The sequence below is a fragment of the Hylobates moloch genome, unplaced genomic scaffold (genome assembly GCF_009828535.3).
Source record: "Hylobates moloch isolate HMO894 unplaced genomic scaffold, HMol_V3 SCAFFOLD_59, whole genome shotgun sequence".
Classification (NCBI taxonomy): Eukaryota; Metazoa; Chordata; class Mammalia; order Primates; family Hylobatidae; genus Hylobates; species Hylobates moloch.
Genome location: NW_026652334.1, coordinates 468503 through 495406, shown reverse-complemented (window position 1 = coordinate 495406; position 26904 = coordinate 468503). Strand labels below are relative to the sequence as shown.

General features: G+C 48.3%; 1 protein-coding gene across 3 annotated transcripts in view; it reads left to right on the top strand.

The window, feature by feature from the left end:
* The window catches only part of LOC116463762 (regulator of G-protein signaling 9), a 90179-nt gene extending 63956 nt beyond the window's left edge, over nt 1-26223 (top strand). For 2 of the 3 annotated variants that reach the window (XM_032147016.2, XM_032147015.2), the window contains exons 14-19: nt 676-763; nt 2821-2959; nt 6190-6275; nt 9044-9161; nt 23509-23993; nt 25788-26223. In XM_032147016.2, the coding sequence (XP_032002907.1) occupies nt 676-763; nt 2821-2959; nt 6190-6275; nt 9044-9161; nt 23509-23993; nt 25788-25920 (1049 nt within the window). In that variant the 3' untranslated portion in view covers nt 25921-26223. Of the gene's footprint in view, nt 1-675; nt 764-2820; nt 2960-6189; nt 6276-9043; nt 9219-23508; nt 23994-25787 lie in introns of those variants that run through there. The other variant, XM_032147017.2, reaches the window with a different exon arrangement.
* The last annotated feature ends 681 nt before the right edge of the window (nt 26224-26904 follow it).

Here is a 26904-nt window from a genome sequence, read left to right as displayed (position 1 = left end):
CTCTGTTCAGTTCTGCTCCTGGCCAGACCTTCCCTGAGGGTCAGTCCATCAGCACTGCTTCTTGAACAGCCTCTCTGTAAGAACCGTTGGCCTGGAATATGCCTGGTGAGGGACTGCAAATGATGGGTTCTCTAAGCACAGCCAAACAAAGGAGGAAGAACTCACACTCAGTCATTCAATAGGAGCAAAGGAAGGAGGTCTTGATGAAGAAAACCATAGTGTAGCAACGCATGTATGGAAGCCTATTCATGTGCGAGCTCGTTCAAGCAATATTTGCTACAGCCAAATTCTAGAATAAAAAAGAGTATGACAACCTCTGGAGGGTGATATGAACCCCGGCCTGTGTATTGTTGGAGGAAAGGAAGCTGCCACGGTGTGAATGCATTGCTGCAAACAGTAGGTGCTAATCTAGTTTATTTCTAAGACCACATATTGAGCAATTACTAAGTTCCCAATGTTCTTCCAGGCCCTAGAAGTGAAGATGCGACTCCTTTCCCCAAGGAGTATTTTTGTCTAGAATCACAATGTGCAATAGCTTGTTCTGCGGCAGGAAAGGTGTTCACTGAGCTGGGAAATGGAATCCATCCTGGCTGACTCATTTCTTTTATTTCCTCTTTTCTTCTCCCAACTTATTTCCTGCCCGGCCCTCATCCGTGTGGACTTCTCACCATGCAGGAGAGAATCTGGGATTCTGGGAAGCCTGTGAGGATCTGAAGTATGGAGATCAGTCCAAAGTCAAGGAGAAAGCGGAGGAGATTTACAAGTGAGCATCAGCCAGGGTGTTGGAAAGCCTTCCCTTGGGCCTCTGAGGACCACCTCATTGCGCTTGAGGTGGAGATAGGACGAGAGGACAATAGCCTGGTAGCTGGCTGGGCCCTGGTCAGCATCAGTTCACTGTACTTGCCATGCTAGAGATACTTCCCCGCTGCGTTGGGAGGTTCGGGGGTTCCCTGGAGAAAGCCTGGTGAGACATGCAGTGTGAGTCACCTGTTCCTACGGGAATGAGTCTAGGGGTTAAAAAAAAGCAAGCTGTCCCGAATTACAGTGCAGAGTGCTCTGTCTTTGACTAAAGCCTTCTTAGGTGTCCTGAGGGGTGTGTGTGTGTGTGTGTGTGTGTGTGTGTGTGTGTGTGTGAGAGAGAGAGAGAAGAAGAAGAAAGATGGGAAACTTATTCCTCACGCTTCCTTAGAGATGTGAGGAACACAGGGGAAGGGAGCTCCTCCCGCATGTCTGGGACAGTGGGCGCAGCTTGGGGTACAAACATGGGTGGGCATATCTCATTCTTGACATCACAGCTCTAGCCCCCACTTGTTCCGAGCAGCAATAAGTCCGTCCCTCTCCAGGTCTGTCTCTCCTCCAAATTATACAAGAGCCAAGGGTTCCAGGTTAAAAGGGTCAGTCCTGTTTTCAGTGGCCAGGTGGAGAGGGAGGAGAAGGTGTGATGAGACCCCCAAGGTTGCTGAAATCCACACTCCCCCTCCCTGACACTCCTACCCCTGCAGGCCTGGTGGGTGCTCCTGTCCCGCTGTGGTCCCATCCCTTTCATCTGCACTGGCTGCAGTGGACATGAATCCTGGACACCAAGGGCCCAGCATTTTAGTTCATACTCACGTGCTTAGCTGTGTTTCCCAAAGCCCAAGCACCACGCTGGGCTGGAACCAGCCCTTTGCAGCCACCAGACTATGGTGCTGAGCTTCGGGCAGCAGGCCAAACAGCCCCTTCCCTCTGAGGACTTAGCCTCTGGACCCTGGATGTCCTTCCTGCAAATGAACTCAGATTGCGACACCCCGGTTTCCAGAGAAGCACCAGCAGCATTGAAGAGAAAAGCTTGAGGTCTCACTTCTTCTTATACTTAGAGTTTCACGCACTTTCTTGCAAATTTGCCCAGCTCCTCCCACAGGGAGGGGATCCATGCGCTGAGAGAAATGGGGGTGCGGGTGGGGTGCAGTGGGGAGGGTTGTCGGTCCAGGAAGCTTCCATGACATCCTTTGCAGTACAATGGGTGCCTGACTGCCTTACACGCAGTGACACACACACAACTCCTGATTCCAAAAATCTGCTACAGGAAGCCTGCTGCCTCTGCCATTAGACCAGTCTCTTTCTTCCCCAGGCTCCCTGGTTATGTAAATCTCAGTTTCAATTCCAAAATTTTAATGTATATCTTATAAAGGTGGGAAAATATTCACATGAGTATTTCTAATTCAGCAACAGCTCAGAATTGGAAATACTGAGAGATCTCTGCATCCTGACATCCCAGGTAGAGCCACAGGCTCAGGAAGTGTGGCCAAGTTTGGTCTAATTGGGAGCCTTGGCCTGTCTGCCCAGGGGGTCAGACCTCTGGGTTCTGGGACCATGGGCTGCCTCTCGACACAGCATGTGAAATTCATTACAAAGCACATGTGGGTTGGGAGAGGAGGAGCAGAGACCCCCAGAACACCTGTGTGAAGGTGTCTTAGCCTGGTCCCAGGTTGGCCCTGGAATCCTGGTGCAGAAGGTGTGAAGTCGGAGGCTGTGTTCTTCACCCTCATGGCCAGGACCTAATCCAACCTGGGTCCCGGCGCCTTCTTGCTCTCTCTCCTGGAGGTTGGAAACATCAAAGTTAAAATATTCATATTCCCAATACTGGATGTTTCTTGCTTCGAGGAAAAATTGCCTGACAACCTCTTCAAAAGTTCACGCTCTTTAGTGTCTCCTAAAAAAACTGCCACCCTCACCCTCGGTAACCTGAGTCATATCAGTCCTTCCCTCCCAAGCAGCTGTGAGCTTTCCATGAACCGACTTGGTTTAGTTACTTTTGCTAACATCTCCCTCCCACCCCAGGCTGTTCCTGGCCCCGGGGGCGAGGCGCTGGATCAACATAGATGGCAAAACCATGGACATCACAGTGAAGGGGCTGAAGCACCCCCACCGCTACGTGCTGGACGCCGCACAAACCCACATTTACATGCTCATGAAGAAGGTAGGTGGGTCCGTGCTGTGGATATGGGGTCCAGATAGGCCTTCTGTCCCTAAGTACCTGGAAAATTCTTTAGATATAGGAAAAAGGGAGATGATACTTTTTTTGGCTAGCGCTTTGCTGGTTGTGGGATGCATCTAGGCATGGGGGCTCATGTCTGTAATCCCAGCACTTTGGGAAGCTGAGATGGGAGGCTATCTTGAGCCCAGAAGTTTGAGACAAGCCTGGGCAACACAGTGAGACCCTGTCTCTATATATTAAAAAAAAAAAAAGAGAAAGAGAGAGAAAAATATCCAGAATTGTCAATCGTCTCTTCTACCTGTCCACTGGGGTGGACTCGCCTTGAGCCCCTCACCCACAGGCCTAGAGGGACTCCTGTGGAAGCTGTGTGCATCCTTACAGGCCCTACTCTGCAGCAGTAGACAGGTAGGAGTAATGGCATTAGTAATGATAGCATTATGATAACAGCCATCATTCATCGAGGGCTTACAAGGTACAGTCGCTGTGCGAAACACAGAACTTTATGCTCAAAGACAACCCACAAGTTAGGCTTTGCTGCTGCAGAATCTAGTGGCTTGGTCAAGGTCTCACCAGAGATGGAGCTGGGATTCATAGCCAGGTCTGCCTGGGTTTCAAGGCCGAGCTCTTAGTTTCTGCTGCAGAGTGATGGCAATTCTCACCACCCTAGCCCCAAGCAAATATTACACATAGAGGCGTAGTGTCTAGGACAGACAAATTTGTGTGTGTGTGATTGTAGTAAGACCCTGTGAGAATTTAGATAGCCCTCTGGATTATTAACAAAGTGTGAATGCGGTGGCAATTTTTAAAAAAATATGTGAAGGGGACCTGAGAGAAAAAAAATCATTTTCTCAAGAAACTAGAATCAGAGGCTCAGAGTTAGCCTTAAAGAACTTGTCTAGTTTGATTCTTCTTTGGTGCCATCCTTGACAAGACTTTCTTTGGGTGCTTCAACTTCTCATTATGGCAATGATTTCTTTAATGGTAAAGTATCTTTATAGGATATAGGTTATGTGATATAGGCTATTTGATGTAGGTTATGTGATATAGGTTATATAAGCTAGATTATGTGATATAGGTTATGGATATTGGTTATGTGATATAGCTTATATGATATAGGTTATGTGATATAGACCATCTGATATAGGTTATATGAGATAGATTATATGATATAGGTTGTGTGATATAGCTTATATGAGATAGACTATGTCATACAGGTTATATGATATAGGTTATGTGATATAGGCTATTCAATATAGGTTATATGAGAGATTATATGATATAGGTTATGTGATATAGATTATATGAGATAGAGTATGTGATATGGGTTATATGAGATAGAGAATATGATATGGTTATGTGATATAGGTTATGTATATAGGTTTGTGTGAATGGTAAATGCTGATTAGCTTTCCTGATTTATATTTCTTCTATTTAGTCTTTTATTGTATCATTTAAAAATATTTTTACTTTGTTTTTAAAGCATTTAATAATTTAGAATTGCCACCAAGCCAGATTAGCCATTTTCATCATTTTTTGAATCAGTGGGGTGTTTCTGTGTTTTTTGAATCAGTGGGCTGTCTCTGTGTTTTTGTTACTAGAAGATTCACAGCAGGGTTTCTTTAATAATAATCCTCTTTAATGTATTTTAAAACATTTTGGTTCTTAAAAATGTAGTTTTCGGCTGGGCATGGTGGCTCATGCCTGTAATCCCAGTACTTTGGAAGGCTGAGGCGGGCAGATTATGAGATCAGGCGTTCGAGACCAGCCTGGCCAACATGGTGAAACCCCGTCTCTACTAAAAATACAAAAATTAGCTGGGCATGGTGGTGGATGCCTGTAATCTTGCTACTCAGGAGGCCGAGGCAGGAGAATCACTTGAACCCAGGAGGTGGAGGTTGCAGTGAGTTGAGATCGCGCCACTGCACTCCAGCCTGGGCGAAAGAGTGAAACTGCGTCTCAAACAAACAAAAAAACAAACAAACAAACAAAAAAACCTGTAGTTTTCTTTTCATACAGCTTTTTAGGGGATGCCCAGGGAGGCCAGCTGCTAGCCAGAATGGAACAGTCATAGGTAACTTCAGAAAAGAATGGCATATATGCCCACTGGACTCTCCATATGCCGTTACAGCTATGTCCTATGGCGATACACTCAGCGTATCCCAGTGGCTCCATGATCCCTATTCCTAGACTCTGTGCTAGTTCTCATAACTTTTACTCCTCCCACTTAGTCTTTAGAATAGTGCCATTTCAATAAATTTTTAAAATATCTCAATCCCTCGTTTGTTGCAGTGGGCTTTGTCCCATATTGGGTATGACTAGAGTTTTCCGCTGGCTTAAAAGTAACAAGCATTCATGAAGCTTCTCTGAAACTGCCCAGGGTCCCAGTAAACATCCCCATAATTGGACTCTAAGCGTTGGTTGTTTTTGTTTTTGCTTTGGTATTCTCTTGCCTTTACACCCAAAACACAGGGCAGAAAGAGATGTCAGTGGCTTAGAAGTGGGCTCCATACTTCTGGCTGCTCATCTTCCTTGGAAGAAAGTCTTGGAGAGGAGAGGTTAGGTGTCCTCTTGTCTCATGCTGGCTTCACTGAACCACTCCAAGGTGGATCGTCGTGTGTAGGGTTACAGACTGTAATTCTCAAACTTAAAGCTGCAGCAGAATTACCCGGAGACTGTTCAGGTAGTTGTTAATTGTTAATTGTTTAGGTATCCTCATATGAACAAACGATGACAGGCAATGTCTCCATACATGACCAGCTGTCTCACCTGTTTGGCACGTAGCACGCAGCATATGAGAATAAGTGAGACAAATTAAGCAGTTCTGGGTCTAGTGTACTTTTAACTGTAGCAGCTTTTACGCAGCTGGCTACATTTACAACACAGGCTGAATCACAGACAATGTTGATAGGATCTGAAGCTGTGAGCTGTAAAACCTGAGACTGTTCAGGCTCGGGGTAACTCACTTCCGGAGTTTCTCATCAGGAGGGCTGGAGCAGGCCTGAGGAGTTCCCAGGTGAAATTGATGCTTCTTGAGGGGACCACAATTGAGAACCACTGCTCTCAACACCTCCCCGAACACCTTTCACCCAAGGAGACAAATTCTCATAACTTTTCCATTCTACTGCCAAGGGAGGCTTGAAAATGGCAAGGGTATTGGTTTGATTTGACTGCTTTTTCTCTCATAATTACTGTCATTTTCTTGTTCCCACTAGGATTCTTATGCTCGCTATTTAAAATCTCCAATCTATAAGGAAATGCTGGCCAAAGCTATTGAACCTCAGGAAACCACCAAGAAAAGGCAAGTGGAATTATCTGTAATTGCTGGCTGCCTGCTGTTTGGTTTACAGAGAAGTGAGGGTCTGTTTCAGCCAAATGGCTGTTATGGAGATATTTGCTTGATGAAAATATTGGGGACTGGGAAGTATTGCTCAGGGAATGAGTGCCTCATTTGCCTCATAATGCCCTGAAATCACTCTAGCAAGATTTCCTTAGTAATTGCCACCAGTAAGTTTTGTTTCCCTAATGCTGGCTTGAAAGAGTTTGGAGGATCAGACCAATAATTACCCTTATCACAAATGGAAGCTTCTCCTTGGTTTTTTTAACTGCTAACACGTTACCTCCAAACTGATATATGGGAATTAATTAAGCTACATCCTTGTATTTAAATTGTTCTAAGACCTTAGAAAGAATAGCAGATTGCACCCCAAGAGAAAATGCTCAGTGAAGGGGAAACGGACAGTAACGGACTAGGTATTCTTGCTGCCTCCGGGGACCATGTTTTAGAAGTCCATGAACTCGTTCATTCTCACTCTTCTCGTTGGAGATGTGGATCATCTCATCTGGTAGAGCCATTGGGACAATGGACGAAATAATATCCTGAAGGGCAGATTGAACTCTTTTCTGGGGGAATTCAATCTACAAGGATTGAAGATTCAGAATAGAAATGGAACGGCAGCTTGAACAACACTGTAAGGCTTTGGCAGAGGTTTTTCCACCGGCCATCGTGTGTCCTGTCCCCCACAAAGTGAGTGACCGTTCCCCTGTTTGCCGGGTCAGCCCACACTGGGCTCCTTTCCAGCATCTTCCATCAATTCAAAAGGGGGATGGCTGGACCAGAGCCTTTATCAAAGGAGAAAAAAAAACAACAACTTGGTTTCATTCTTGAGGATAATGGCCCTGTTGTGAAAAGGAGAGAAAAAAGGTCTTTGTGGTGCTATTCTTCTGGGTTTACCAAGTAAGGAAGGGAGTTCAGTGTCCTTGGGGACTTAAAAGCTTCTACTTTAAGCTAGAAGAAACACCTTTAATAGCTCCAGTAGTTCTGCCAGAAAGTAATGAGGGGAAAAAAGAGGAGTCTCGTACCTCTCTCTCCAGATATTTTAGAAGTTGGGGCAGACATGAGAATTCTCACTATTGTGAGTGAGAATTACACATGGATGCATTCATAAAGTGTGAAGCCTGCTCTGTGTCCATACCAGGACTGCAGTGGGTGTGAATTTTGTTCCATGATCCCAGGTATAAGACAATGTATTCAAACTTAATTTTTCCATGACAAGTTACACTCAGCTCCAAGCCTTCCCCTTGGCAGGGCTGGTGAGAGATCCAATGTCAGTGTCAGGCTTTACATCCTGGTAGGGGAGCCCTTCTTCTCCCTAAGGTAGATACAAGAGTTCAAGGGGCTTATGTAGTCAAGGGGCTTATGTAGTCCAGAAATCTGGAGTAGGTTGCAGGTCATTGTCTCTCATTGCTGCTGAAGTGCTTGGCTCCAAGCTTATGTGGGCCCTCAAAGGCAGGTGACAGGTGGGCTCCACTGCTCACTGCCCACTACATCACTTGGATACCTAGAGCTTTGTCCTGGCTCCTAAGGCCATGGTAGGGAGAGTTTGGTTCCAGGAATCCAGTTTGGCTTTGAAGAAGGTTCTGGCATGTGTCAAGATATTGTGCATGAGGCCGGGCGCGGTGGCTCACGCTTGTAATCCCAGCACTTTGGGAGGCCGAGGCGGGCGGATCACGAGGTCGGGAGATCGAGACCACGGTGAAACCCCGTCTCTACTAAAAATACAAAAAATTAGCCGGGCGTGGTGGCGGGCGCCTGTAGTCCCAGCTACTCGGAGAGGCTGAGGCAGGAGAATGGCGTGAACCCGGGAGGCGGAGCTTGCAGTGAGCCGAGATTGCGCCACTGCACTCCAGCCTGGGCGATAGAGCGAGACTCCGTCTCAAAAAAAAAAAAAGATATTGTGCATGAGCAGGGTACCACCAGCTCACCAGCCCTCTTCAGGCCTCTTCCATCTTTCTCTGTTCACTGGGGCCTAGCTATCTTGGACAGTCCAGCTCTTTCCTTCCTTCCCAGAACCATAGCTTTTGAAAATAAATGCTCCAGCCAGGCCCAGTGACTCACGCCTGTAATCCCAGCACTTTGGGAGACAGGCGGATGGATCAATTGAGGTCAGGAGTTTGAGACCAGCCTGGCCAACGTGGTAAAACCCTGCCTCTACTAAAAATACAAAGATTAGCCTGGTGTGGTGGTACATGCCTGTAGTCCCAGCTACTTGGGAGTCTGAAGCATGAGAATGGCTTGAACCTGGGAGATGGAGGTTACAGTGAGCTGAAGTCGTGCCACTGCACTCCAGCCTCGGTGATTCAGAGAGACTCCGTCCCCGCTGCCCACCCCCCAATCCCCCCTAAAAAAGAAAAGAAAATAAACAAATGCTCCAACTCTCTCCAGTACCCAAGCCTTCATTATCCACTTCTCTCATGAAGATGTTACAAGAAGTTAAGATAACAAATTGATTTCTATATATTGTAGAAGTTCAATGCAGCTTCGCCAACCAAAGGGTCTTCCTTGTGCCTGGCCTAAAATCTGATGGCAGTTGGTACTCACTCTGGTCTCATCCTCCAAGTGGGGAGAAAGGAGCCAAGGTTGGACCCCACTGGAGGTTCACTGGAAAAACGAGAGAACAAAATCTAGATTCTGGACCTTCCAGCCCCAGCTCCCATCAAGTGTGACAGGGTCAGCGTTGGGCAAGCTGTGTCATTTTCCTCCAACCACCAATCTGTCCTTCCTTCCAGCTCTACCCTCCCTTTTATGCGGCGTCACCTGCGCTCCAGCCCAAGCCCTGTCATCCTGAGACAGCTGGAAGAGGAAGCCAAGGCCCGAGAAGCAGCCAACACCGTGGACATCACCCAGGTCATGAGCAAGCTGGACCGGAGGAGCCAACTCCAAAAAGAGCTGCCTCCTAAATAAATCTGTGATTCCTGGGGGTGGGGGCATGCACTTGGGAGAGGCAAATGAGGAAGGGTAGGGTCAGAGTCTAGAAGGTTTCATTCCCCATTTGTGGAGGTCATCAGGTCCATCCCATACTCCTCTAACTTTCTTCATGGGGGACTTCCTAATACCACAGCAACCAGAGCTTGTTCTCCCAAGCCCACTCATCGGGGACAGGGTGGGCGAAGGTGGTGGGTGGGAGAGGGGATCACCTGACTCAATTGCTGTGTGGCTGCCTATTATACCTTAGAGAGTTCTTAGGGGAATCAGTGAGAGCCAGGGGGAAAAAGCTGTCTCAGTGAGAGCCATAGGGAAAAGTGGTACACAAAGCTCTCACTGAGAGAGAGCTTTGTGTACCACTCTTTGCTTTGGAAAATTAAAGAGAAGGCCTCTCCCCACCCCCAAGGCCTAGTGTTTTTCAGGGAGATTTGTTTAAAATAGCTTTATGAAGCTCCTCATCCTATCTCTCTAATTTAGACTAATGTTTCCAAATCAGTCTGAGGTTCCTCCAAGGTGCTAGTTGCCCGGAAGTACTTTCCCTGAACTCCCCTGCTATGCCTGCCTGAAAAGGCCCTGCTGAAACATTTCTCCTGTTGAGTTTGTTCTTAGTCATAATTACTGGATGGTTGATGGGCTCTCTTCTTCCCATCTCCCCATCCCCTTGTCCATGCTGGGGAAACAAGTGGCTTGTGGGAATGAAGGACTCGAATGGCCCTCTGAGGAGCATCTTTTTGGCTAAAGAACAAAGGCATTGATGTCTTCATTCATGGGAAGAGGATGGTAGACATCGAGATGAGTGAGGATCAGAGATGATACTCTCTAGGACATTTTCTAGATGTTGATTCTTCCCTCTTCTGTAGGTGTAGACGAGGTCAGCTCTGTGGTCAGGACTGGGGGAGAGGACAGTTCTAACTGACCTTGGGGGGTTTAGAAGGTCATTCTCGAATTTAGGCTCACTCCTTACACTTGTGCAAGAATGCAACAGAGATAGAGCACAGAGGTGAGCAAGAGACCAGCCTGACCAAGCAGGAATACTCACTCATTCAGCACATCTATTGAGCACCTGCTATGTGCAAACGTCAGTGAATAAAACAGATGTGGTTCTCTCTCATGGAGCTTCTTCTAGTCTAGGACTGAGACAAAATAATTAAACAAGCTATCAGGTAGCTATTGTTGTGTGACAATCAACCAGAAAAATAGAACAACATACAGCAAGTGTTTATTATTCATGCATGTGGGGTCATCTGTGTGGCTCTGTGGATCTTGGCTGGGTTCACTCATCTGTCTAGGGGTGTCGCAGTGGCCTAGGCTGAGATGAGTGAGATGAGTTTTCTCTGCTCCATGTACCTCTCATCTCCCAGCAATCTTGCCTAGGCAGAATCCCATGCTGAGGACTGAATTGCAAGGGAGCGAGTAGAAACACACAAGGCTTCACATAGTCTCTTCTACTCTATTTTATTGGCCAAAGCAAGTCATAAAGCCAGCCTAGATTCAAGGGGCAAGGAAATAGACTCTACCTCCTCAGTGAGAGAAATTTCAAAGTCTCATGGCTAAAGATGGATGAAATTTCAAAGTCTCATTGCAAAAGACAGGGAAAGGTGAAGAATGAGGGCCATTGTTGTAATTAACAACACAAATGCCTGCCCAAGGATTATAAAGGAAATTAATGTGGTACTGGGATAGGGAAGATGGGATGTGTGTAGACTATGTCCCTGCTAGGTGGTGACAGAGAAGCAGGGAATGAGAAAGAGTTGGCCATAAGAGCATATGGGCCAGGCAGGGAGAACGTTCTGGGGAGAGAGGGCTGTGTGGGCAAAGGCTCAGAGCTGGGAAGTAGCTCAGAGTGAACCCAAAGGCCAGGTGAGTGAAACCTGCTGGGTGAGGGGGAAACTGTGCAAGACGAGTTTAGAGAGTAGGCAGGGCCAGATCGTTGATGACCTTCAAGGCTGTTATAAGGAGTTTGTGGTCACTGGTTTCATGTTAGCAAAATGATTCTAGCCCAGAAGAGGGGCGCTTACGCTTTCCATTTGCACTGGTTGCAGACCAGTTTCCACTCTGAAAGGGCATTGGAAGGATATGCTTTGCTCATCTCTCTTCTGGAGAATCTTGGAGTCTTCCCACTCTGGAAGGTACTCCAAGTAGAAATGTAAACCATTGTAAACTGGGTGACACGAGTGGAGGGACTGTATTTATCTCATTCATTACTTGGAGCCTGATTCCTGACACCCAGGGGGTTCTGCACCAACATGAATGACATGAGTGGATGAATGAATGAATGAATGAATGAATGAATGAATGAAAAGAGCCCTGGATTTGGAGAAAGCCTCCTGATTCCTGTTCCTGGCTCTAGCACTAGTCATGTAGCCTTGGACAAGTCACTTAACCTCTCTACATCCTTACTTGTGAAATGAGGTATCGGGACCAGCTCTAAACTTCTCAAAACAGGCTTTGTGAATTCCAACTGGGAACCTGGGCTGGGGCATTCATTTTACTTGAAGATTTGGAATGGGAGGAAAATTAGGTAATTTCTAAAAGTTTCACATTAAAATAATCGTGAATATATTATGAAATAGAATGCAAAATGTACATGAATTTTTAAAGATACAGTTTGAGACATCAAAGGCATTTTGTGCTTGGCTGGGGCAGGCTCAGGCTCTGCCCTCCAACTTTTGGGGGAACGTGTTTTCGGGCTCTCCTGCTGTGTGGCCTACTTTTATGGGAATGTTTGAGAAGCATGAAGCCGAGAATATTTGCTGTCCCTTTTGGTTACTCCATATGAGCTGAGATGACATACCCAGCAGCCTGGTAGTGAGGGTGGTGGTGAGGGTGGTTGTGAGCGTGTTGTTAAGGGTGGTGGTGAGCATGGTGGTGAGGGTGGTGGTGAGTGTGGTGGTGAGGGTGGTGGTGCGGGCATCGCATGCCTTGTGGCTTCTACAGGGCACAGATTGTGTCTTGTTCATCTTTGGCTCAGGTATCCCCTGTCTCACTCACCACAGGTTTGTGCTCCAGTTATCTGTCATTCTCCCCCAGGCTACTATGTGCTCTGTGTCAGGCTGGTACGGGGAATCCTTGTGTATTGATGGAAGCCTGCTCAAGTTGAGACACACAGGATCTCACAATCTAATGAGAGACACAGCACGTAAACAAAGCAGATGAGCGTTTTATTAAACTTTACTAAATGAATGAGGACATGAGCGTCTCAACACTGTCTAGAGGAAGGAATATAAATGGCTTCATGGCTAAATGGCAGCATTTATGCTTCATAGATGTATTTTATTTATTTATTTATTTATTGTTTGAGACAGGGTCTTGCTCTGTTGCCCAGGCTGGAGTGCAGTGGTGCAATCATGGCTCACTGCAGCCTTGACCTCCCAGGCTCTAGCAATTCTTTCATCTCAGCTTCCCAGGTAGCTGGGACTACAGGTGTGCACCACTAGGCTTGGCTAATTTTTTGTACAGATGGGGTTTTGCCATGTTGACCAGGCTGGTCTTGATTTCCTGGGCTCAAGTGATGCGCCCACCTCAGCCTCCCAAAGTGCTGGGATTATAGGCATGAACCACTGCACCTGCCCCATAGATATATTTTAAAGACCTTTTTTTGTGTAAGAATCTGTGGTGAGTGCTATGGTGGATACAAAAATGAACAAAATGGTCTCTGCCCTCAAGGGGCTGACAAGGTGCATGGATGCAAATAGCTGTAGCCAGAGGCAGGATGCAGTCGAGACTGGATGATGATCAAGTCATCAAGGATGATGATTGTTGATTGAGACCACACACTGGAGGAACCCAGAGGTGGGAGAGAATTGTTTGGCCAGGGGATCATGATGAGGTTTTTGGAGGAGGCATGCCTGAGGTATGTCTCGAAGGAGAGTAGGGTGTCATCAGATAGAGATTGGGGAGTGGGCACTGCAGGTGTGGGCAGAGCCCAGGCATGGCTACTGCTGGCCTCTAGGCAGCTTACTGGGTCAGGAAAAGGTGCTCCCTCCAAGTAGGTGTCCTTATAACACCTGGCTGGATTTCAGTCCCACCTTGCCCCTCAGCCAGGTGCCCCTGAGCAGCACACAGCTTGCATGACCATTTGGTGGCCCTGAGCACAGGGTCCAGGAAGCAAAGCTGGGAGGGTGCTGCATTGAAGATGTATCATGGAAGGCTGGAACGTGGACTCTTTACTGCAGTCTCATAAGTGCCACTCCCCACCCACCCCTGGCTGATTTAGATGCCCCTTCTCTGGCTCTCCTTCCATTCTGCTCATACCTCTGTCTGTGAATGCTGCACTGTATCGAAACAATTGTTTATGTGTCTTTTTCTCTCACTGGGCTGTAAAACTCCTTAAAAAGGAGAGACAGTGTCTTTTGGGGTTTTGTGTCTCAGGGCTAGACACAGCATGGGCTTGCAGTTCGTATGCTGGATGTTTGAAGAGCTTCAGCACACTGGAAATCAGGAGCTGAGGAGTGAAGACGAGTTAAGAAGTGGTTGCTCTGGTCTCCGTCAAGAGGAAGGTGTGGATTAGGAGGGTGGTGGTGGGCTCAGAGGAGAGGAGAGATGCTGGAGGCAGGTGGATAGGACCCGATTGAAATGGGGTGATGTGGGGGAAGAAATTAAAGAAGACCCAAAGATTTTGATCCTCCTAAGATAAGGGTGATGTTAAGAAAGGTATTGATTAGGAAAGAGGACTGGATTTTGTGTTAGCAGTTGGGGAGGCACCAGGGAGGTTTGGAGTCCCAGATGAAAATGTATACACCATTCATGTAATAAACATTTACAGAGTTTCTTTCTTTCTCTCTCTTTCTTTCTTTCTTTCTTTCTTTCTTTCTTTCTTTCTTTCTTTCTTTCTTTCTTTCCTTCCTTCCTTCCTTCCTTCCTTCCTTCTTCCTTCCTTCCTTCCTTCTTCCTTCCTTCCTTCCTTCCTTCCTTCCTTCCTTCCTTCCTTCCTTCTTTCTTTCTTTCTTTTTTTTTTTTGAGACAGAGTCTCAGGCTGGAGTGCAGTGGCACCATCCTGGCTCTCTACAACCTCAGCCTCCCAAGTTCAAGCCATTCCCCTGCCTCAGCCTCCCCAGTAGCTGGGATTACAGGTGCCCACCACCACGCCTGGCTAATTTTTGTATTTTCAGTAGAGACAGCGTTTCACCATGTTGGCCAGGCTGGTCTCAAACACCTGACCTCAAGTGATCCACTGGCCTCGGCCTCCCAAAGTGCTGGGATTACAGGTGTGAGCCACTGCGCCTGGCCATGGAGCTCTTATGTACCAGACCCTGGGAGCCTGCAAAGCCCCTCAAGGAGTTTCAGACTAGGATAGAGACAGACACACTGTACAACTCACTGACACAGAGGATATCAGGACTCATAGCGGAGCAAGCAGAACAGAAGGAGAATGTCAAGGAGGAAGTGATGGATCCTATCTGGAGGCATCGGGGAAACTGGACCTCAAAGATTGAGTAGAATTTTCCAAGTGGAAGGCAGAGAGCTGTGGTTAATAATTATAGTTCCCCCTTCTTCCAGAAGGGATTTGAGGCAGCTTATAATACTATAATACCATATGATGGAATGTCTAAAATGATAGATTGAAAACTAATTTTAAAAAGTAGTTTATACACAGTGAACCGTGGATGACTGTGTTATCAAAACTGAATGTTACATTTTTTTTTTAAGCATTAAATTTTGCTCTGAAATTCCTGACAACTACCAAACAAACAGAGAGACAGATTGGTTTTAGAATTTTACTGTGTCGGGCTGGGTGCAGTGGCTCACGCCTGGAATCCCAGCACTTTGGGAGGCCGAGGCGGGCCGGTCATGAGGTCAAGAGATTGAGGCCATCCTCGCTAACACAGTGAAACTCTGTCTCTACTAAAAATACAAAAATTAGCCAGGCATGGTGGCAGGCGCCTGTAGTCCCAGCTACTCAGGTGGCTGAGACAGGAGAATCACTTGAACCCGGGTGGCAGAAGTTGCAGTGAGCTGAGATCGCGCCACTGCACTCCAGCCTGGGCAACAATTTTACAGTGTCATGAAGTCAAGCATCCAAGTCCTTCTTTACCTGGATCCTCCCCCACTCCTAAGTCCCAACACGAAGTTGAAAATGTGCTTCTGGAGAGAGAGATTTCTAATCCATTTCTGTTCTAGGCATAACGGATGCAGAACTGAGTAAGATCATCAAGTCTTATTTCATCGAGTTTGCATTTTAGCTAGGGGTGCGGGGACAGGCAGTAGATAATAAATAAGTGCTCTAAAGGAAAGGAAAGTAGGTTCGAGTAACTCTGAATTAAGGAAGGGGAGTAATTTTAGATGGGTTCATTGACCCAGAATTGACTGTTGAAGATGTGATAGTGGATGGAACTTGAGGGCCAGAGAATGGATGGAGAGAGAAAAGAAGGCTAAGAGGGAAGCCTGGACGAGGCCACATTTTAAAGGTGTAAGAGGAGAGAGAAGAGTTAAGAACAGAGTGGCAGAGCTGTTAGGATGCCTCCCTGAGAAGATGGGTGGGGGACACGGGTGGGTGGCCAGCAGTGTTGAGCAGAGACAGTGCCTACTGGATAGTCCCTGGGCACCCTTCCACTTCCCAGCCACCCTGCAATTAGCTGGGGCCACATGTCTAGTTGTGGCCAACAGACATGTGCTCTGCTGAGGTGGATCAGAGCCTGGGGCTCCACCTCCATCTCATCCCCTGCTGTGGACCTGGGAGTCCCTCCTGGCCCACACAGGACTTTATGTGAACAAAACACCAGACCTTTATTGTAAGAAGTCATGGAGAGTTTGGAGTTGCTGTAGCATAGCCCATCCTGTCCTGCCAAATCAAGAAGTTGAGCACGTCGAGGACTGGCAGAGGCCGCTGGATTTAGCAGTGAGGAAATCACTGGGGATTTTGAGTGGGTGATTTCAGCAGAATAGTGAGGGAAGAAGTCACTTTTATGGGAATAAAGGAGAAGATGTTGGAAGTAAGGAGAGTGGGCTGTGTGTGTAGATTACTGTTTGGGAGGAAGGCGAGAGATATAGTGGTAACTTAGATAATAGAGGGTTGAGAGGAGGCATTTTCAAAGGATGGCATGAGGTGGGGGTGTTTGCCAAATGAGGGGATGATCCTGGGGAGGTGGGGAGTTAAAATAAAGAATAATTGATAAGAGAAAGCCTGGAAAAAATTGGAGGGGATCAGACCAAAGCCAAGATTGGTCTTGGAGAGGAATAGTTTACTCTCTGATGTTGCGACTCAGAGAGATTTGGAAGTGGAAGGGAAGGAAGCTGAAGGCTAAGTTAAAGTAAGATCAATTTTAATGATGAGGGAATATTTGAGGCATTTGCCGAGAGCATTGCGGGAGGAGGGCAGTGTGGCTACAGAAGCAAGGCCATGTGACTGCAGGAGAAGTGCCTGAAGTGTTGAACCAAACAAGTGCTTGACAATCACTGCGAGGCAGTGATGATGGATGTTGAACCAAACAGTTGAGTAGAAGGTTGTCAAGCTATGAGAGGGGAGAAGTGTCTCCTCTCCTTATATGGAACTTTCTGTACGTTGGAAGGTGGATAGAGAGAGATGTACATTCCGTGATACTCCTTGGTCAGCCAAGCAGCCATTCAGGAAAACTTTGGAATTCCCAGCAACTTTGTCAATGGGAAATGCTGTGGGATGGCCACAGGAAAGAGGGAGGTGTTGTCTTCCAGCAGTCATTGACTACTTTCGATGCAGAACTTTAAGAAACCCACTTGTTATCAGCTTCCAGTCAGAACAGCACTTGTAAAGAGTTGATCCTTAAACATCACTAAATGAACACATCTCTGTCTTGTGGTTCCAGGAATTTTAATCCTTGAAGCTAGATGGTATGAGAACGGCTTTTTTTCTGAAGCCAGGCTTGAATGGTAGGGGAAGGAATGTGGACTTTGGGGTTAGGCAGACATAGTTTTGATATTTTAGCTGGGTGGCTTTGACCTTCAACCTGTCTGAAGTTATAATTTCTCTTAGAATGTTATCGATAGTAGAGTGTCTGGCTTAAGGTGGATGCTCAGAAATAGCTCTCTCTCTCTTCCCTTCCCCTTTCTTTCTGCCCTCTTCTCTCACTCTCTCTTTCTTGCTCACTCTCTTGCTTCTTGTAATCTGCCAAGGCTGGGATCCAGAGTTCTAGCTTCTGTGAATATAGGGGTCAGGCTCTGATACCAGTTTTCCTCTATCTGTTATGACCACTCAACATTCAACAGAGATATTCAGCACCTGTTACATGCCCAGCATCCTGCTAAGTGCTTGGGATCACCAGTGAGCAAGAGAGAAACCCTTGTGGCATTTGCTGTTCAACAGGAGAGACAATTAAACCAAACGGTGTGATATTATAGGGAAGCCACATAATGTTTTGGGAAGGGTTGGCAAGGACTGCTAGCCTGATGAGGGCAGTGGAGACTTGGGGAGATCAGCAGAAGATAAAGCATAGGGGTTGGCAGGGCCACGGGCAGGGCAGTTCGTTGGTGATCAGGACCAGTGGCCAACCAGGACCATCTATCCTGGAAAGCTCTATGCAGCTCCTAGGGACTCAAGGCTGTGTGCATTTTTGTGGCTTCACCATGATCTCAACTCCAAGTATCAGCTCTTTTCCACCTTACACCTGCCTCTCCCCAATGTCAGTGTATGCCAGTGCTCTGCTCTCCAACCCTGCTGTCCACCAAGAAATTCTCATGTTTGGTAGTGAAGGGACTGCAGGTTCTGAGGGCTTGCAAGAGCATCTGTGGCTGCTGCTATTGTTCCAGCAGGTGGCAGCTTCTCCTGCTAACGTTTAAACTATGTGTCCCACAGGGCCCATTGAAATCCCAAATAGCATAAAAAATAAACATTTATTTGGACAATATTAATGATATATTTAAATCATTATGAAAATCTCTGTTATGCCATGTCCTTGGACACCTTTTAATTCCTTAATGTTATATTGTAAACAACTTAACAAACCACTCTATCCATGGGGTGTGTAGCTTGTGCTAGGATATAAGTTATTCTGTAAGTACAAGGATTTCCTTTATAGAGTTCCATTTTCCAACTTGACTTTTAGAGAAAAGACTGCTTTCACTGTGAATATTAAGTAAAAATATAAGGACCAGGGACAAAATATGAGTAAAGACCTAAGACCATTCTTGGCCTATTATAAGCCCTCAATGAACACTAGCTGCTATCATCATCATCACCACCATCATCATTGTCACCACCTTCATCACCATTACTATCACCATTATCACCATCACCACCATTACCACCATCACCATCACTATCACCATCATACCGTCATCACCATCATCATCATCGTCACTATCATCATCACCACCACCACCACCACCACTACTATCATCACCATCACCACCATATCATTATTATTATCATCACCGCCATCCTCACCATCACCATCACCATTAATTCACCATCATCATCATCATCACCTAGTAGCTCCAGTCTTCGAGTAAGCTTGTGCTTTCTTCTAGCTGTTGGTGTTGTCCAATATAGTAAATCATTATTCTTTATTTAAGGCATTTCCTGAGAGATATTTAAAACATTGTCATCTCAAACCATCTGTCTTCTCTGTTCTTTGAGAATTTTGCAGTGTGGTCCTCCAGCTCTCCAGGGAACGTTAGGATATATTTGAGGGAGGAGGGGGGGAAGTTGATGTCATATCCTCTCTCTGCAGCTTCTAGGGGAGGACTGACGAGCAACAGTGTAGTGACTGGTCAGTCCTGTAGTCTGGAGTTTCATGGCTGAAGTAAGGGTCATTGCTAACTGAGAAGGTCTTGTGCTGGACTGTGTCAAATGGGATGACCAGTACGGGGTCATGCCATGTGTTCACCCATGGCAGACTTTTCCCCATGGGGCTAACTTTGCACATTTGCTTGGGGGTGGTGGGGAAGGGGAGAGTGGGAAGGCACTGGAAGAGGGGACTTTGCACACTGCATGCTGCACCTAAGTGTGGCCCTCTGCTCACCTTCCTGCTCCCAGGAAGTAGGAGTTCAGGTGACCCCAAGGTCTCCTTCAAATTCTCAACCACATTCCGAGGACAGAAAATGAATTGCATCTCTATGCACTACCTGCTTTGCCATTCATTAAAATGCATGTGATTGTGTTCTCATGTTAACGTACCTGTTTCATTTCATGCTCCTTTACTCCCTTCTCTTGGTTCCCTTGTACAATAAAACAGCAGCATGAAACAAAAGAATGCCAAGCTCTCCTTCACTGTGTCTCTGTGGTGTCACATTTCTTTGCCATGTGTCCTGCATGTCACTGCTTTGCTACCTCACACCAGTGGTAGGTGGGGCATGGGCTGGAGGGGCTGGGTCTCCAAGCAGAGCCCCAGGTCTCCATGGGAGGGACCAAGGTGGGGAATTGTGGGAGTGGGTGGAAAAGACATCTGCTAAGATTGTCCAGGACCAATAAGGCTAATGGTCATTTGCCCAGAAGAAAGGACCATCTCAGGCCAGGTAAGTGGCCATTTTCCTCACCTATCTGTCATTCATCCCATAAAAGAGAAGGTGCTAGGGGAGGAGTGGAGCCAGAGAAGGACAGAGAGAGGTAGGAGAGTTGGGCGAGAGCACATGGAGAGGCTGGTCTGGTCACAAACTAGGATTTTTGTCAAGTTGCATCATATCCATGAGCCTCACTTGTGTTATCTGTATAGTGGGATGATAAAAGTTTATCACAAATTCTGAGGAAGTGGAATGGAAATTAATTCTGTATCTCTCTTGACAAAGCCGAGTTCCTAGTTTTGGTACTTTTCGATGGCAATATGAATAAGTAAGGAAAGCAAGGCCCTCTGGGTCACACAGGCCTGGCCTCAGGTTCTCATTTAGCCACTGCTTCGGTTTTCTATTGCTGCATAACAATGACCAAAAACACCAGCCAAGCATGAGCTCAGTTTTCCAGGAGACATTTGGCTGATGTCTTGTTCAAGGGGCTGTAAGGAAATTCCACAAACTGGGGAACTTATCAGCAACAAACACTTCCCGTGGTTCTGAAGGCTGGGATGTCCATGGTGGAGGCCCCAATAGATTCGGGGTCTGGTGGAGTCCCACTTTGTGGTTCATAGATGGAGTCTTTTCGCTGTGTCTTCCCACGGTGGAAGGGCCAAGCTAGTGCCCTGGGGTCTATTTCATAAGGATACTGATCCTTTTCACAAGGGCTCTGCCCTCATGACTAATCACCTCCCAAAGACCCCACTTCCTAATACCATCACCTGCAAGGGGAAGGCCTTCAACATATACATTTTGTGGAGGACACAAATCTTAGACAGCGCAGCTGGGTTCTCGGCTCAGGGTCTCACATTCAAGGTGTCAGCCAGGCTGACGGGGTTCTCATCTGGATGCTCCTGAGAAGAATCTGCTTCCAAGCTCATTTGGGTTGCTGGCAGGATTCAGTTCCTCGTTTAAGACTCAGGTCCCTGTCTTCTTGCTGGCCATCAGCTGGGAGCTGCTCTCAGCAGCTGGGGACCACCTGCATTCCTTGACATGTGCCCCCTCCATCTTCAAAGCCAGCCACGGAGACCTTCTCCCCAGTTGAATCCTTGCCAAGCTTCCGATCTCTCTGCCTTCTGCCTCTGACCTCTAGACTCAGATGGAAAGGGCTCCTGTGATCAGCTGGAGCTCACCCGGACACTCCCCCTTTTTAAAAGTCAGCTATGCCTCATCACATAGCCTGACTGGAAGTGACTACCCCATCACATTTATGGTTCACGTGCACACTCAAGGACAGGGGTGGGAATCCTACATGCCACAGTCACTGTGATTCTACATGCCACAGTCACTGACTAGTCATGAGAGCTGGGAAAGGGTAATGAGCCCCTGTGGGCCTCAATGTTCTGTTCTCTAAAATGGGGTGGTTATAGATAAGCAAAGTACCTAGCATGTAGTAGATACTTGACACATCTAAGAGCCACCCTTTTCCACCTAACAGTTATCTCCCAAGCGCCTAATCAAGGCCCAGCTTTCCCTGCTGTATATTCTTTGCAGAATGTGTCCTAAGTAGAGTTGCACCTCCCTATAGAAAGGAAGGGGTTAGAAGCTTAGTGCAGAGTCCCTTAAGCTTACAGGGCAGAATAATCTCAGATGTCAGCTAGAAATGCTTTCCCTCAGTCGTACCCCCCTGATATTCTCCTTCAGCGGGGCTGTGGTGGGGCCAGGTTCTTCCTTTGTACCAAGCACCCTGAGTGATTCTGATGTGGCTGATCTGTAGACCACACTGAGGCATCCCACCAGCGATGACTGCGCCGACTCCAAGTCAGCCAGTTGGGTTTCAAAGTCTGAGCCCACTGTTCCCAGCGGGGTGTCCCTGGAGGAATGGCTGGACTTCTCTTAGTGTCCTCATCTGTAAAATGGGGATAATAACAGTTGCCTCACTGGGTGGCTCTGTAGAGCATGCAATAATCCGCAATAGTGGATTTGCAATTACAGTTGCAATAATTGCAATTGTAATAGTTATTGCAAACGCAATAATTCATGATTATTGAGTAAAGTGCTCAGCCCAGGGCCTCACATTTGCTGTGTTCTCACTGTGAATTAATGTGATTGTTATTACTATAATAACCCCATGGCCCTGGGCCTGGGTCTGGCCTCTGCTCTGCCACCCTGTGGGATTCTGGGCAGTGAGGTGGAATGACGGGCTCTGAGCTGCTGTTTGGGAACAGAATCTTGTTTGAACTTCAGGGAGCTGATGGGAGGGAATGAGACAAGCCCTCCACGCCCTCCTGGCCCTGCCCTCGGTGGCCTCTGGCCTTTCTTCCTCCCACAGAGCTGTTCTTGGGTGCACCTGCCCTCCCTGTTCAGGCTGGGACCTGCCCATGCAGGTGATCTGAAAGCCAGGCCACCCTCTGCAGGAGCCACCTGCTCAGGGACCACGGCTACCTCCTTCAGCCCTGGGGCAGTGCCCAGATCCCGGGGTCAGCCAGCTCTCACTGAGCAGGGCAACTATGTGGCTGTGCTGTGTGTTTGGCCATTTTTGCTTTGACTGTCCTGGAGCCCCTCACTTCCTTCTCCTAGGACCAGAGCATCCCCAGCTTGTTCCTGCCAGGCTTTTTTTTTTTTTTTTTTTTTTTAAGATGGAGTCTTGCTCTGTCACCCAGGCTGGAGTGCAGTGACCCGATCTCGGCTCACTGCAACCTATGCCTCCCGGATTCAAGTGATCCTCCTGCCTCAGCCTCCTGAGTAGCTAGGATTACAGGCACCCACCACCACATCCAGCTATTTTTTTTTTTTTTTTTGTATTTTTAGTAGAGATGGGGTTTCTTCATGTTGGCCAGGCTGGTCTCAAACTCCTGACCTCAGGTGATCCACCCGCCTCAGCTTCCCAAAGTGCTGGGATTACAGGGGTGAGCCAGCATGCCGGGCTTCATGCCAGGCTTTGATGTGGCTTGGGCCACAGCAGGCCTTTAGGAGGGAATCCAGCAAACCCAGGCCCATGGGCCAGTGTGTTCTGCCACGGGAAAAGGGGTGATAGCAGACAGGCTCACTGAAAATTCCGATTTTAATTTCCTTTTGTCTGCTTTCAGGCAACTTTGGGCTGTAAATGCCAGATTTACCCCTCCTGGGCTATGCTCTGGGGGCTGGGGCCATGGTGGCCCAGGAAGGTTGAGATACTTCCCCTTTCTCCACTGAACACCTCCTCGCCTTGTATTCCTGTTTCCTTCTCCCCAGCCTGGCCTGGTTCCACATTCAACCTTTCTTCCTGGCCACCCCGGCTCTGCCTGAGGGGAGATCTGGGAAGGTGCTGGGCCTACACCACCCCGAAAGGGTTGTCACTGTGGACACTGGGCAGGGCTCAGCACAAGGAGGGGTCTCAGGCCTGGAGCAGTCAGGAAGGCATGAGCTGGGACTTCTTCTGTCACCTCCACTTATCCACTTAAAGTGTTTTAAATGCCTCCAGACCTGAGGTTGGGGCCCAAGGATGGAGAAGGCAGGGCATGGGCTGTGGCAGGTACTACGCATTGCTTATTTGGGGACTGCAGTTGAGGGGTGATTGGGAATGTAGCCTGGCCACACTCCAGCATCCTTGGCCTGGAAGAAGGTCAGTTCATGTCCCGGTTACCACTGCTTAGCCCTGGGACTGTGACCAGGGCTGGGCGACAGGCAGGTCCCTGGACAGGAGGTCTCTGTGTGGCTGTGCCATTGTCATAGGTAGCTTTGGACACCGTTCCCAGCTCCCTAGGAGGCAGCCATATCAGGCCGGCACTCATCGCTGGAAGGGGACTAAGTTAGCAGAGGACAGCCCAGGGGCCCTGCTGGCCGGGGCCATGCAGCTCACCACTGAGCTCTCTCCTTTCCTTCTCTACAGCCGGGCCAGCACATGGCTCCCAGCCCCCATCTGACCGTGTACACCGGGACCTGCGTGCCCCCGTCTCCTTCTAGCCCCTTCTCCTCCTCCTGCCGCTCCCCCAGGAAGCCTTTCGCCTCACCCAGCCGCTTCATCCGGCGACCCAGCAGCACCATCTGCCCCTCACCCATCAGAGTGGCCTTGGAGAGCTCATCGGGCTTGGAGCAGAAAGGGGAGTGCAGCGGGTCCATGGCCCCCCGTGGGCCTTCTGTCACCGAGAGCAGCGAGGCCTCGCTCGACACCTCCTGGCCTCGCAGCCGGCCCAGGGCCCCTCCTAAGGCCCGTATGGCTCTGTCCTTCAGCAAGTTTCTGAGACGAGGCTGTCTGGCCTCACCTGTCTTTGCCAGGCTCTCACCCAAGTGCCCTGCTGTGTCCCACGGGAGGGTGCAGCCCTTGGGGGATGTGGGCCAGCAGCTGCCACGACTGAAATCCAAGAGAGTAGCAAAGTAAGAACCCGAAGGGGACGTGCCGTATGCATGGTTGGCTGTGGGCGTGCAGGCCTCTGCATGTGAATGTGCATGCTTTGGGCTGGGGACTGGGATGGGGGAGAATAGATACCCCAGGCAGCCCACTCAGATCCCTTGGCCACTGGAAGATCTCCAGAAACTCAGTTTTGTCCTCTGCTGTCTTCCTGAGGAGGAGAAGGAACAGGTGTCCTTCTTTTTCATCTTCCAAATCTTTTCCATTTTTCCAATTCTTTTTCTCTTATATGTTCTTCCACTCACCTTGTCCCATCCCAAGACCATTATTAGTCTAAGAAATCCATTGCATCTGTAAAGAGCAGGAAAGATTGGTGGCAGCAGTGGGAGCTGCAGGTGTTGGGATGCCCTGGGCATGCTTCTGGGTGCTCCAGCCCCTCCCTTACCATAAATGCCCTTGCCTCCCTTCCCCCCACCCTAAGGAAACCTTCCCACCCTCCTCTGCATCCATTGGCACAGTCTCTTAGAGGGACTTTCAGGGAGCCTTGTTCTGGCAGTCATTTCTATGAAAATGAAAGTGCCTAGCCTTTGCCTGAGGGGTGGCCCCTCTAAACTTCATTTTGGGTAGTCCTGCAAGCCTGATCTCTGAGAACCCCAAGTTCCCTGAGACAGCCCAGGGGGTGCAGAACTAAGGCTCTGAGGAGTGCTCCATAACGCCTGGATCAGAGCAGAAAGAAAACTTGCAAGCGATGCAACACAGAGAATCACCTCCTACTCTTACTGAGTTTTGGGGGAGATAGTCTCGGCACCCCTGCACCAATCAACATGTGTTTGGCCCTGTCTGGGCTTGGAGAAGAAAGCACCATGCAGAAGTCTTAGGTTGCCATGGATACCCGGGGACAGCCAGGCAGAGGTTGTTATCCCTCCTGCCTGTGTCGCTCAGGGGGAGAGGGAGGAGCAGGTGACTCTGGTTGCCTTAGGAAAGGGGTCAGAATCCAGTGTGAGTGTGTCTATTGATTTTTCCCAACAGGCCCCGCCCTGCAGAGGGAATATTCCAACTATGGGGCCGCTGCTATGCCTCATACATGGGCTTGGGACTTTTAAGAGGCTCTCTTCTCAAGGGCCACTACTTCCTCAGAAGGCAGTTTTTTGTTTGGGTTTTTTTTTTTTTTTTTTTTTTGAGATGGAGTTTTGCTCTGTAGCCCAAGCTGGAGTGCAGTGGTGCAATCTCGGCTCACTGCAGCGTCCATCTCCCAGGTTCCAGCAATTCTCCTGCCTCAGCTTCCCAGGTAGCTGGAATCACAGGCATATGCCACCACGCCCGGCTAATTTTTTTGTATTTTTAGTAGAGACGGGGTTTCACCATTTTGGCCAGGCTGGTCTCGAACTCCTGACCTCAGGCGATCCGCCTGCCTTGGCCTCTCAAAGTGCTAAGATTACAGGCATGAGCCACAGTGCCCAGCACCCATGAAAGCAGTTTAAAGGAGTTGATGACTAAGTCCTGGTATGTCCTACAGGGACCTCCTGAACCCATCAAAACCATAAAGATCCAAGCACCTCAAAAATGAAAACAAAGCACCTTCAGAATTATCTTTCAAAATGAAAATATGAATCCCCAATAAAAAGATTTCACCAAGCCAGTCACCGCACACACAACCTTTGTAGTCAAATGCTCTACCCCTGAGCTATACCTGCCCCCCACCATAGTCTTTGGCAAATGCACCTGGTATGTTCATCTTCAAGGATGTCAGGATACTTTGGGGAGGTGCAGTCCCTCCTGCCCCTGCCCCTACATTACTGGCTTTCCTCTTGCACCTGAAGCTTTTTCCAGATCAAAATGGATGTGCCCACGGGGAGCGGGACCTGCTTGATGGACTCGGAGGATGCTGGAACAGGAGAGTCAGGTGACCGGGCCACAGAAAAGGAGGTCATCTGCCCCTGGGAGAGCCTGTGAGGAAAAAGGCAGGCTGAGCTGGAGGCTCTGGACCAGGAAGATGCTCTGACAGATGTCATGGGACCAGGAAGATGCTCTGACAGGACACACTTGCTCGAGAACCAAAGTGCATTTGGGTGACACTTGAGGGTTGGGGAGACAAGATGGGGTAGATTGTGGCAAAGAATGCTCTGGCTGGTTATCAGGGGCCAACTCCTTCTCCTCCTGACCCTCCCTCCCTTGGGCAGAAGAAAGGCATGTGGACCAGAAGACTTTCCCTGCTGCCTTAAAACCAATAAAAGGTTAACTTTAAGTTTCTTGGAATGTTAGTGTGTGTCTGGTTTTGTTAGTAATTTATGAGCTATTATTTATGAGTTAAACTCACGTCTTCTTCAATCTTCTGGACAAAGGGACATTGAGTCGCTTCCAAGAGCTCTCTCCTTGTCTAAATTGGTTTGTGCACAATGCTTTTCTCATCAGCAGAGCTCCCCAGGGGATGCCCCAGGGCATGGCATCTCACAGGAATGGAGAGAGTGCTGGGAGCAGGCACACTCCTAAAATGCCAGGTATGTTGCCTCAGGTCCTCTGAGAAGCAGACACCAAGGTGAGATTCAATGGACAAGAGATTTGTTGGGGAAAACACCTGTGGTAGATAAAGGAAGGGCCAGAGCTGGAGAAAGTTGAAGCTGAGCGTTGAGGGGGGTCGGGGTGGGGGACAGTCCAGACCATGCTGCAAGTCTGACCTCTGGGCAGGGAGAGTCTTGGATGGCAGTGCAGTCCAAGAAAGTTTTGACCAGCCTGCTGGGATGTCCTTGAACCAAAGTCATTGCTAGAGAGTGCCTGCATCTCTGGGAATGGCCCTGCATTCGTATCCCCATGGTGCATGATCATGGGCTGGGAGGTCCTGTGGGAAGACTGACCTTGGCGTGGATATGCTGGTGGATCCTGAGCTGCAGCAGCTCGGCCATCAGCCCACATGCTCCCTGCAGTAGGAGCTCCGAGCGC